Consider the following 12,607-nt stretch of genomic DNA (forward strand, 5'->3'; position numbering starts at 1 on the left):
CTAAAGAGTTAATCAGGGTAAACTGGGATATGACTAAAGAGTTAATCAGGCTAAACTGGGATATGACTAAAGAGTTAATCAGGCTAAACTGGGATATGACTAAAGAGTTAATCAGGGTAAACTGGGATATGACTAAAGAGTTAATCAGGGTAAACTGGGATATGACTAAAGAGTTAATCAGGGTAAACTGGGATATGACTAAAGAGTTAATCAGGCTAAACTGGGATATGACTAAAGAGTTAATCAGGCTAAACTGGGATATGACTAAAGAGTTAATCAGGCTAAACTGGGATATGACTAAAGAGTTAATCAGGCTAAACTGGGATATGACTAAAGAGTTAATCAGGCTAAACTGGGATATGACTAAAGAGTTAATCAGGCTAAACTGGGATATGACTAAAGAGTTAATCAGGCTAAACTGGGATATGACTAAAGAGTTAATCAGGGTAAACTGGGATATGACTAAAGAGTTAATCAGGCTAAACTGGGATATGACTAAAGAGTTAATCAGGCTAAACTGGGATTTGCCTAATCAGGGTGAATTTTCCACAAATAGACAGGTATTTTCCTTTCCATGGTAGCAAGATTTTATCTATTTCTATTATGTATTATGTATTGGAGTGAGATAATTTAATTATTTTGGGATATGTATACCGAGTATATCTATATATCTATATCCCAGTCAGTCCATTTTATTGGTAAACTACACGGTAATGTGATCCAATACGCAATATAGTACAATTATCATAATTTGGTTTTAATCCAGAGAGGATAGCAAAAGTATCTAGATAATCTATGAGGCTGTGGAGAGATTATAATTGTGGTTTAAGAACATGAATCATCAGCGTACAATGACACCTTTGTTTTTACTCTCTCTGTAGTTTGTAGCCCAGCCTAACTGCCAGCAGCTCCTAGCTACTCTGTGGTACGATGGGTTCCCCGGCTGGAGGAGGAGACACTGGGCTGTCAAACTAGTGACCTGTTTCATCATAGGACTGCTCTTCCCTGTCTTCTCAATGGTTAGTAAACTCCTTTTCACACTATGGTGCTGACCCAAACCGGACTGTTCTGACCTGCATGTATCTCTATGGTGCTGACCCAAACAGGACTGTTATGACCTGTATGTATCTCTATGGTGCTGACCCAAACAGGGCTGTTATGACCTGTATGTATCTCTATGGTGCTGACCCAAACAGGACTGTTATGACCTGTATGTATCTCTATGGTAATGACCCAAACAGGACTGTTATGAGCTGTATGTAATGTATCTCTATGGTGCTGACCCAAACAGGACTGTTATGAGCTGTATGTAATGTATCACTATGGTGCTGACCCAAACAGGACTGTTCTGACCTGTATGTATCTCTATGGTGCTGGCCCAAACAGGACTGGTATGACCTGTATGTATCTCTATGGTGCTGACCCAAACAGGACTGTTATGACCTGTATGTAATGTATCACTATGGTGCTGACCCAAACAGGACTGTTATGAGCTGTATGTATCACCATGGTGCTGACCCAAACAGGACTGTTATGAGCTGTATGTAATGTAGTAGGAGTGTCGATCTTGGATCAGGGGTCCTTTCCAGAAACAAACTAGACCGGCTCTGTGTAGTTTGGCTTGACTCGGCTTTTATGGGGCTCATGGACCTGGAACCTGGAAACTTAGGGAACGTTTCTGGAGCACTTACTAACTTCTCCCTCACCCTCTCCCCCTCCCTCTCTCTCTCTCCCCTCTCCCCCTCCCTTTTCTCTCTCGCTCTCTCTCTCCTCTCTCCCCCTCCCTTTCCTCTCTCTCCCCTCTCCCCTCTCCCCCTCCCTTTCCTCTCTCTCTCTCTCTCTCTCTCCCCTCTCACCCTCCCTTTCCGCTCTCTCTCTCTCTCTCTCTCTCTCTCTCTCTCCCCTCTCCCCCTCCCTTTCCTCTCTCTCTCTCTCCCCTCTCCCCCTCCCTTTCCTCTCTCTCCCCTCTCCCCCTCCCTTTCCTCTCTCTCTCTCTCTCTCTCTCTCTCTCTCTCTCTCTCTCTCTCTCTCTCTCTCTCTCCCCTCTCCCCCTCCCTTTCCTCTCTCTCTCTCTCTCCCCTCTCCCCCTCCCTTTCCTCTCTCTCTCTCTCTCTCTCTCTCTCTCTCTCTCCCCTCTCCCCCTCCCTCTCTCTCTCTCTCTCTCTCTCTCTCTCCCCTCTACCCCTCCCTTTCCTCTCTCTCTCTCTCTCTCTCTCTCTCTCTCTCTCTCTCCCCCTCCCTCCCTCCCTCCCTCCCTCCCTCTCCTCCCTCTCTCTCCCTCTCTCTCTCTCTTTTTTCCATCCCCCCTCTCTCTCTCTTTTCCCATCCCCCCTCTCTCTCCTCTCTCCAGATCTACCTCCTAGCCCCCAAGTCTTCCCTGGGTGTGTTTGTGAAGAAACCCTTCATCAAGTTTATCTGTCACACAGCCTCCTATCTGAACTTCCTCTTCCTCCTCCTCCTCGCCTCCCAACACATCGCCAGGACCAAGCTACACATGCAGGTAATCCAAGACAGACAGACAGACAGACGCAAACAAAACAACAGACTATTATTTCAATGAAATTAATTATTTGAATATACTATATTAAATCTATGTAAGAGAGAGAGAGAGAATGTATGGTTGTTGTAAGATGATTTTCATGTTTTTAACTGTTCAAGCTAATACATTGATCCAATTTGATGTAATTTAATGCAGGGTCCTCCGCCTACTGTTGTGGAATGGATGATACTACCGTGGGTACTGGGTGAGTAGAGAGGGTGTGTCTGTGGGGGTGGGGGGGTGATACTACCGTGGGTACTGGGTAAGTAGAGAGGGTGTCTGTGGGGGTGGGGGGGTGATAGTACCGTGGGTACTGGGTGAGTAGAGAGAGGGTGTCTGTGGGGGTGATACTACCGTGGGTACTGGGTGAGTAGAGAGGGTGTCTGTGGGGGTGGGGTGATACTACCGTGGGTACTGGGTGAGTAGAGAGGGTGTCTGTGGGGGTGGGGGGGTGATACTACCGTGGGTACTGGGTGAGTAGAGAGGGTGTCTGTGGGGGTGGGGGGTGATACTACCGTGGGTACTGGGTGAGTAGAGAGGGTGTCTGTGGGGGTGATACTACCGTGGGTACTGGGTGAGTAGAGAGGGTGTCTGTGTGGGTGATACTACCGTGGGTACTGGGTGAGTAGAGAGGGTGTCTGTGGGGGTGGGGGGGTGATACTACCGTGGGTACTGGGTGAGTAGAGAGGGTGTCTGTGGGGGTGGGGGGGGTGATACTACCGTGGGTACTGGGTGAGTAGAGAGGGTGTCTGTGGGGGTGGGGGGGTGATACTACCGTGGGTACTGGGTGAGTAGAGAGGGTGTCTGTGGGGGTGGGGGGGTGATACTACCGTGGGTACTGGGTGAGTAGAGAGGGTGTCTGTGGGGGTGGGGGGGTGATACTACCGTGGGTACTGGGTGAGTAGAGAGGGTGTCTGTGGGGGTGGGGGGGTGACACTACCGTGGGTACTGGGTGAGTAGAGAGAGGGTGTCTGTGGGGGTGATACTACCGTGGGTACTGGGTGAGTAGAGAGGGTGTCTGTGGGGGTGGGGGGGTGATACTACCGTGGGTACTGGGTGAGTAGAGAGAGGGTGTCTGTGGGGGTGGGGGGGTGATACTACCGTGGGTACTGGGTGAGTAGAGAGGGTGTATGTGGGGGTGGGGTGATACTACCGTGGGTACTGGGTGAGTAGAGAGGGTGTCTGTGGGGGTGATACTACCGTGGGTACTGGGTGAGTAGAGAGGGTGTCTGTGGGGGTGATACTACCGTGGGTACTGGGTGAGTAGAGAGGGTGTCTGTGGGGGTGGGGTGATACTACCGTGGGTACTGGGTGAGTAGAGAGAGGGTGTCTGTGGGTGGGGGGGGTGTTACTACCGTGGGTACTGGGTGAGTAGAGAGGGTGTATGTGGGGGTGGGGTGATACTACCGTGGGTACTGGGTGAGTAGAGAGGGTGTCTGTGGGGGTGATACTACCGTGGGTACTGTGTGAGTAGAAAGGGTGTCTGTGGGGGAGGTGGGGTGATACTACCGTGGGTACTGGGTGAGTAGAGAGGGTGTCTGTGGGGGAGGGGGGGTGATACTACCGTGGGTGAGTTAGGGAGTGAGAGTGTGTGTGTGTCGCAGGCTTCATCCAAGCAGAAATGAAGGAGACGTGAGGTACAGAAAGTATTCCCAGAATTCCCTTGACTTTTCCCACATTTTTTAAAATTCTTTAATTTGAGATGTTGTGTCACTGGCCCACACACAATACCCCACAATGTCAAAACGAGGTTATGTTTTTCAAAATGTAAAAAAAAAATGAATAAAAAATGAAAGCTGAAATGTCTTTAGTCAATAAGTATTCAACCCCCTTTGTTGTGTCAAGCCTATATACACTCTGTGTTCAATAATAGTGTTTAACTTGATTTTTGAAGGACGACCTCATCTCTGTACCCCACACTTACCATTATCTGTAAGGTTCCTCAGTCAAGCAGTGAATTTCAAACACAGATTCAACCACACAGGCCAAGGGGGTTTTCCGATGCCTCGCAGAGAAGGGCACCTATTGGTGGATGGGTAAAAAAAAAAAGTTTTTACAGTCATTGAATATCTCTTTGAGCATGGTGAAGTTATTAATTATACTGTGGATGGTGTATCAATACACCCAGTCACTTCAAAGATACAGGCGTCTTTTCTAACTTAGTTGCCGGAGAGGAAGGAAACTGCTCAGGGATTTCACCATGAGGGATTTCACCATGACTTTAAAAACAGTTACAGATGAACAACATTGTAGTTATAGTTACTCCACAGTGTGAAAAGAAGGAAGCCAGAATACAAACATTCTAAAACATGCATCGTGTTTTCAACAAGGCACTTAAGTTATACTGCAAAGAATGTGGCAAAGCAATTAACTTTATGTCCTGAATAAGTTCTCATTTGCAACTGCGACCCTGACCAAGATAAAGCATAGCAATTCGACACATACAACAACACAGAGTTACACATGGAATAAACAAAACATAGTCAATAATACAGTAGAACAAAAGAAAACACAAAGTCTATGTACAGTGAGTGTAAATGTGGTAAGAGGTAGTTAAGGCAATAAATAGGCCATGGTGGCGAAGTAATTACAATATAGCAATTAAAACACTGGAATGGTAGATGTGCAGAAGATAAATGTGCAAGTAGCGGTACTGGGGTGCAAAGGAGCAAGATAAATAAATACAGTAGGGTATGAGGTAGGTAAATAGATGGGCTGTTTACAGATGGGCTATGTACAGGTGCAGTGATCTGTGAGCTGCTCTGACAGCTGGTGCTTAAAAGCCAGTGAGGGAGAAATCTCCAGCTTCAGAGATTTTTGCAGTTCGTTCCAGTCATTGGCAGCAGAGAACTGGAAGGAAAGACGACCAAAGGAGGAATTGGCTTTGGAGATGACCAGTGAGATATACCTGCTGGAGCGCGTGCTACCAGTGGGTGCTGCTATGGTGACCAGTGAGCTGAGATAAGGCGGGGCTTTACCTAGCAGAGACTTGTAGATAACCTGTAGCCAGTGGGTTTGTCGACAAGTATGAAGCGAGTGCCAACCAACGAGAGCATACAGGTCGCAATGGTGGGTAGTGTATGGGGCTTTGGTGACAAAATGGATGGCACTGTGATAGACTGCATCCAGTTTGTTGAGTAGAGTGTTGGAGGCTATTTTATAGATGACATCACCGAAGTCGAGGATCGGTAGGATGGTCAGTTTTACGAGGGTATGTTTGGCAGCATGAGTGAAGGATGCTTTGTTGCGATATAGGAAGCCGGTTCTAGATTTAACTTTGGATTGGAGATGTTTAATGTGAGTCTGGAAGGAGAGTTTACAGTCTAACCAGACACCTAGGTATTTGTAGTTGTCCACGAATTCTAAGTCAGAACCGTCCAGAGATGTGTTGCAGGGATCGGTTGAAGAGCGATTGCATTTAGTTTTCCCTACGTTTAAGAGCAGTTGGAGGCCACGGAAGGAGAGTTGTATGGCATTGAAGCTCATCTGGAGGTTAGTTAACACAGTGTCCAAAGACACTTACCCATGTTTGGGGGAAAACAAATACAACACATTACAGAGTACCACTCTCCATATCTTCGAGCATACATCATGTTATGGGTATGCTTGTAATAGTTAAGGACTTGGTAGTTTTCAGGATAAAAAAGAAACGGAATGGAGCTAAGCACAGACAAAATCCTAGAGGAAAACCTGGTTCAGTCTGCTTCCACCAGACACTGGGAGATTAATTCTCCTTTCAGCAGGACAATAACCTAAAACACAAGGCCAAATATACACTGGAGTTGGTTACCAAGGAAGACCGTGAATGTTCCTCAGTTGCCGAGTTACAGTTTTGACTTAAATTATTTGAAAATCCATGACAAGACCTGAAAATAGAAATGATCAACAACCCATTTGACAGAATTTAAATCATTTTGAAAAGAGTAATTGGCAAATAATCTAGGTGTGGAAAGCTCTTAGAGACTTACCCAGAAAGTCTCACAGCTCTTAGAGACTTACCCAGGAAATAGTTACAGCTCTTAGAGACAAAAAGACTTACATCTCTTAAAGACAGAAAGACTTACATCTCTTAGAGACAGAAATACTTACAGCTCTTAGACAGAAATACTTACAGCTCTTAGACAGAAATACTTACAGCTCTTAGACAAAAATACTTACAGCTCTTAAACAGAAATACTTACAGCTCTTAGACAGAAATACTTACATCTCTTAGAGACAGAAATACTTACAGCTCGTAGAGACAGAAATACTTACAGCTCTTAGACAGAAATACTTACAGCTCTTAGACAGAAATACTTACAGCTCTTAGACAGAAATACTTACAGCTCTTAGAGACTTACCCAGAAATACTCACATCTCGTAGAGACGTACCCAGAAATATTTACAGCTCTTAGAGACAGAAATACTTACAGCTCATAGAGACAGAAATACTTACAGCTCATAGAGACAGAAATACTCACAGCTCTTAGAGACAGAAAGACTCACAGCTCTTAGAGACTTACCCAGAAAAACGTACAGCTCTTAGAGACAGAAATACTTACAGCTCTTAGAGACAGAAATACTTACAGCTCTTAGAGACAGAAATACTCACAGCTCTTAGAGACTTACCCAGAAAAACTGGGCCAGGTGGAATGGGGACAGCAAGGAGTCATCATGTCAGGTAGTCCTGAGGCATGGTCCTAGGGCTCAGGTCCTCTGAGAGAGAGAAAGAAAGAGAGAAAGAGAGAATTAGAGAGAGCACACTTAAATTCACACAGGACACCGAATAGGACAGGAGAAGTACTCCAGATATAACAAACTGACCCGAGCCCCCCGACACATAAACTACTGCAGCATAAATACTGGAGGCTGAGACAGGAGGGGTCAGGAGACACTGTGGCCCCATCCGAGGACACCCCCGGACAGGGCCAAACAGGAAGGATATAACCCCACCCACTTTGCCAAAGCACAGCCCCCACACCACTAGAGGGATATCTTCAACCACCAACTTACCATCCTGAGTACATATATATATATATATATATATATATATATATGACTGGTGATGCTGTCTCTGTCTCTGTCTCTCTCTCTCTGTCTCTCTCTCTCTCTGCCCCCCACTCTCTCTTTCTCTCTCCCTCTCTCTTCCCCCTCTCTCTCTCTACCCACTCCCTCTCTCTACCCACTCCCTCTCTCTTCCCCCTCCCTCTCTGTTCCCCCTCTCTCTCTGTTCCCCCTCTCTCTCTCTGCCCCCCTCTCTCTCTCTACCCCCCCCCCCCCCCCCCCTCTAGGTTTTATCTGGGCTGAGATTAAGGAGATGTGGGATGGAGGTTTTACAGAGTATATACATGACTGGTGGAACCTGATGGATTTTGCTATGAACTCCCTCTACCTGGCTACTATATCACTGAAGATAGTGGCTTACGTTAAGGTAAGACACACACGCACGCACGCACACACACACACACACACACACGAACTCCCTCTACCTGGCTACTATATCACTGAAGATAGTGGCTTACGTTAAGGTAAGACACACACGCACGCACGCACGCACACACACACACACACACACACACACACACACACACACACACACACACACACACACACACACACACACACACACACTATACGCACCAGTGGATCCTGTTGAGGACGGCTGTAATGAAATGGCATCAAACACATTAAATATGAAAACCTCGTGGTTGATGCCGTTCACTCCGTTTTAGACATTATTATGAGCCGTCGTCCCCTCAGCAACCTCTACACACACCGGTGCGTGCGTGTGTGTGCGTGTGTGTGTGTGTGTGTGTGTGTCTACACACACCGGCAAGGCGTTACCTTCTCATCGACAGGGCTGTAGTGGAGCAGGTTGAGATCTTCAAGTTCCTTGGTGTTCACATCACCAACAAACTATCTTCGGTCCAAACACACCAAGACAAAGCCTATTCCCCCTCAGGAGACGGGGAATAGATTTGACGTGGGTCCTCAGATCCTCAAAAGGGTTGGAACCGCCTCTAAACTGCTTCTATCCCCAAGACATATGACTCCTGAACAGCTAATCAAATGGCTACCCAGACTATTTGCATTGCAACTCTCTCTAATTATCTATGCATAGTCACTTTAATAACTCTACCTACATGTACATATTACCTCAATTACCTCGACTAACCGCACATTGGCTCTGTACCGGTACCTCCTGTATATAACCTTCACATTGACTTGGTACCGGTACCCCCTGTATATAACCTTCACATTGACTCTGTACCAGTACACCCTGTATATAGCCTCCACATTGACTTGGTACCAGTACACCCTGTATATAGCCTCCACATTGGCTCTGTACTGGTACCCCCTGTATATAGACTCCACATTGACTTGGTACCAGTACACCCTGTATATAGCCTCCACATTGACTTGGTACCGGTACCCCCTGTATATAACCTTCACATTGACTCTGTACCAGTACCCTCTGTATATAGCCTCCACATTGACTTGGTACCGGTACCCCCTGTATATAACCTTCACATTGACTCTGTACCAGTACACCCTGTATATAGCCTCCACATTGACTTGGTACCAGTACACCCTGTATATAGCCTCCACATTGGCTCTGTACTGGTACCCCCTGTATATAGACTCCACATTGACTGTGTACCGTAATACCCTGTATATAGCCTCCACATTGACTCTGTACCGTAATACCCTGTATATAGCCTCCACATTGACTCTGTACCGTAATACCCTGTATATAGCCTTCACATTGACTCTGTACCGTAACACCCTGTATATAGCCTCCACATTGACTCTGTACCGTAATACCCTGTATATAGCCTCCACATTGACTCTGTACTGTAATACCCTGTATATAGCCTCCACATTGACTCTGTACCGTAATACCCTGTATATAGCCTCCACATTGACTCTGTACCGGTACCCCCTGTATATAGCCTCCACATTGACTCTGTACCGTAACACCCTGTATTTAGCCTCCACATTGACTCTGTACCGTAATACCCTGTATATAGCCTCCACATTGACTCTGTACTGTAATAGCCTGTATATAGCCTCCACATTGACTCTGTACCGTAATACCCTGTATATAGCTTCCACATTGACTCTGTACCGGTACCCCCTGTATATAGCCTCCACATTGACTCTGTACCATAATACCCTGTATATAGCCTCCACATTGACTCTCTACCAGTACCCCCTGTATATAGCCTCCACATTTGACTCTGTACCGTAATACCCTGTATATAGCCTCCACATTGACTTGGTACCGGTACCCCCTGTATATAGCCTCCACATTGACTCTGTACCGGTACCCCCTGTATATAGCCTCCACATTGACTCTGTACCGGTACACCCTGTATATAGCCTCCACATTGACTCTGTACCGGTACACCCTGTATATAGCCTCCACATTGACTCTGTACCGGTACCCCCTGTAGTATATAGCCTCCACATTGACTCTGTACCGGTACCCCCTGTATATAGCCTCCACATTGACTCTGTACCGTAATACCCTGTATATAGCCTCCACATTGACTCTGTACCGTAATACCCTGTATATAGCCTCCACATTGACTCTGTACCGTAATACCCTGTATATAGCCTCCACATTGACTCTGTACTGGTACCCCCTTGTATATAGCCTCCACATTGACTCTGTACTGGTACCCCCTGTATATAGCCTCCATATTGGCTCTGTACTGGTACCCCCTGTATATAGACTCCACATTGACTCTGTACCGTAATACCCTGTATATAGCCTCCACATTGACTCTGTACCGTAATACCCTGTATATAGCCTCCACATTGACTCTGTACCGTAACACCCTGTATTTAGCCTCCACATTGACTCTGTACCGTAATACCCTGTATATAGCCTCCACATTGACTCTGTACTGTAATACCCTGTATATAGCCTCCACATTGACTCTGTACCGTAATACCCTGTATATAGCCTCCACATTGACTCTGTACCGGTTCCCCCTGTATATAGCCTCCACATTGACTCTGTACCGTAACACCCTGTATATAGCCTCCACATTGACTCTGTACCGTAATACCCTGTATATAGCCTCCACATTGACTCTGTACTGTAATACCCTGTATATAGCCTCCACATTGACTGTACCGTAATACCCTGTATATAGCCTCCACATTGACTCTGTACCGGTACCCCCTGTATATAGCCTCCACATTGACTCTGTACCGTAATACCCTGTATATAGCCTCCACATTGACTCTGTACCAGTACCCCCTGTATATAGCCTCCACATTTGACTCTGTACCGTAATACCCTGTATATAGCCTCCACATTGACTCTGTACCGTAATACCCTGTATATAGCCTCCACATTGACTCTGTACCAGTACCCCCTGTATATAGCCTCCACATTTGACTCTGTACCGTAATACCCTGTATATAGCCTCCACATTGACTCTGTACCGTAATACCCTGTATATAGCCTCCACATTTGACTCTGTACCGTAATACCCTGTACATAGCCTCCACATTTGACTCTGTACCGTAATACCCTGTATATAGTCTCGCTACTGTTATTTACTGCTGCTCTTTAATTATTTGTTACTTTTATATTCTATTTCTCACTTAACACTTATTTTTCTTAAAACTTCGTAAATCGTTGTTGGGTTGAGGGTAAGTAAAGCATTTCACTGTGAGGTCTGCTGTAAACTACAGTGCCTTGCGAAGGTATTCGGCCCCCTTGAACTTTGCGACCTTTTGCCACATTTCAGGCTTCAAACATAAAGATATAAAACTGTATTTTTTTTGTCAATACCGTTTAAACTTATTTCTTAGAGGTTTTTAAAAAAAACATTTGAATATTTGTAGCTACTTTCAATTTTTTTTTTTAAATACCTGCAGTCAATTTGTGCAATACATTAGGATCTAAAGCAGATTGTGTTCTTCAGTTCACCTGTCACATTATATTACATTATGTTGCTTACCGGTAGTCCGCAGTCACGTGATGTTTGTTTACAAAGCCATGATGAGTGACCGCAGAACTTGTGAGTCACTGTTGTGGAGCTCCAGGTGATTTAGCTACAGTATGGAGTTCACAACTATATGTTTTGACAGCTACATAATAATAATAATAATCTTAAAACTAGTACGTTGTCTAAAATGTGCTAAATGCTCTGTAGTTGTGCATTTGGTTTGCTAATTTAATAGGTATTTATCTAGCTAAGTGGTTGGCTTCTTGCATAATCAGGCTTCTCAACAGAGGATCAAGAGCCTTGCTGTCTAATATGTGTTTTGTGTATGTAGCAAACTGTGAGTAGCAAACTGTGAGTAGCATTTTTGAGTTTATTGTATAACTTTATGAGCTGGGATGTCTGTCCTGCAAATAGTTTGTCAGAGCCGATATAAAATGTTCGCAATGCGCTCGTTAGCAATTAGCTAGTATTCACTTTGGGTTTTTACATGGACTTGTTAGCATTGCTAACCTTCGGATTACAGAGGCTCAGTGAAAATAGTTCCCCTTGTGTTCAGTGCCCGTGTTACCGAATTTCCCAGGATCCCAGGATGCTCAAGCCTAATATTTATCAACATAATTTGAACATCATGGAACATTAAGTTGAACATTGAGTTGAACATTCTGGAACATTGCGATGAACATTCTGAAACATTGTGATGAACATTCTAGAACATTGTGATGAACATTCTAGAACATTCAGCAACATTCTGGAACATTTTGATGAATATTCAGGGTTGGCAGACGTCAAGTTGGGATTCTTTCAAAAGCTGAAAGTGGATAGTTGTGATTGCTTGCATAATGTGTGTGTGTGAGAGAGAGAGAGAGAGAGTAGCAGCAGATGGATTTCTGTGATACTGGCCAAGAAGCTGCATTTAGAATCATGGGATCCATGACAGTTTTGAACTTTGACATGTTCTAAATCCATCTACATCTCTCTCTCCCTTTCTACCTTTCTCTCACTCTCTCTCTACCTTCCTCTCTCTCTCTCTACCTTCCTCTCTCTCTCTCTACCTTCCTCTCTCTTTACCTCTCGCCCTTTCTACCTTCCTCTCTCTCTACCTCTCTACCTTTCTCTCTCC

At 45.3% G+C, this 12,607-nt stretch overlaps 1 protein-coding gene across 1 annotated transcript in view; it reads left to right on the top strand.

The window, feature by feature from the left end:
* The window catches only part of LOC110516497 (short transient receptor potential channel 5-like), an 87,689-nt gene that overhangs the window by 56,796 nt on the left and 18,286 nt on the right, over nucleotides 1–12,607 (top strand). The window contains exons 7-10 of the mRNA XM_036989235.1: nucleotides 882–1,019; nucleotides 2,351–2,500; nucleotides 2,696–2,744; nucleotides 7,810–7,949. Of these exons, the coding sequence (XP_036845130.1) occupies nucleotides 882–1,019; nucleotides 2,351–2,500; nucleotides 2,696–2,744; nucleotides 7,810–7,949 (477 nt within the window). The remainder of the gene's footprint in view (nucleotides 1–881; nucleotides 1,020–2,350; nucleotides 2,501–2,695; nucleotides 2,745–7,809; nucleotides 7,950–12,607) is intronic.

Source organism: Oncorhynchus mykiss, chromosome 9 (assembly GCF_013265735.2).
Source record: "Oncorhynchus mykiss isolate Arlee chromosome 9, USDA_OmykA_1.1, whole genome shotgun sequence".
Taxonomy (NCBI): Eukaryota; Metazoa; Chordata; class Actinopteri; order Salmoniformes; family Salmonidae; genus Oncorhynchus; species Oncorhynchus mykiss.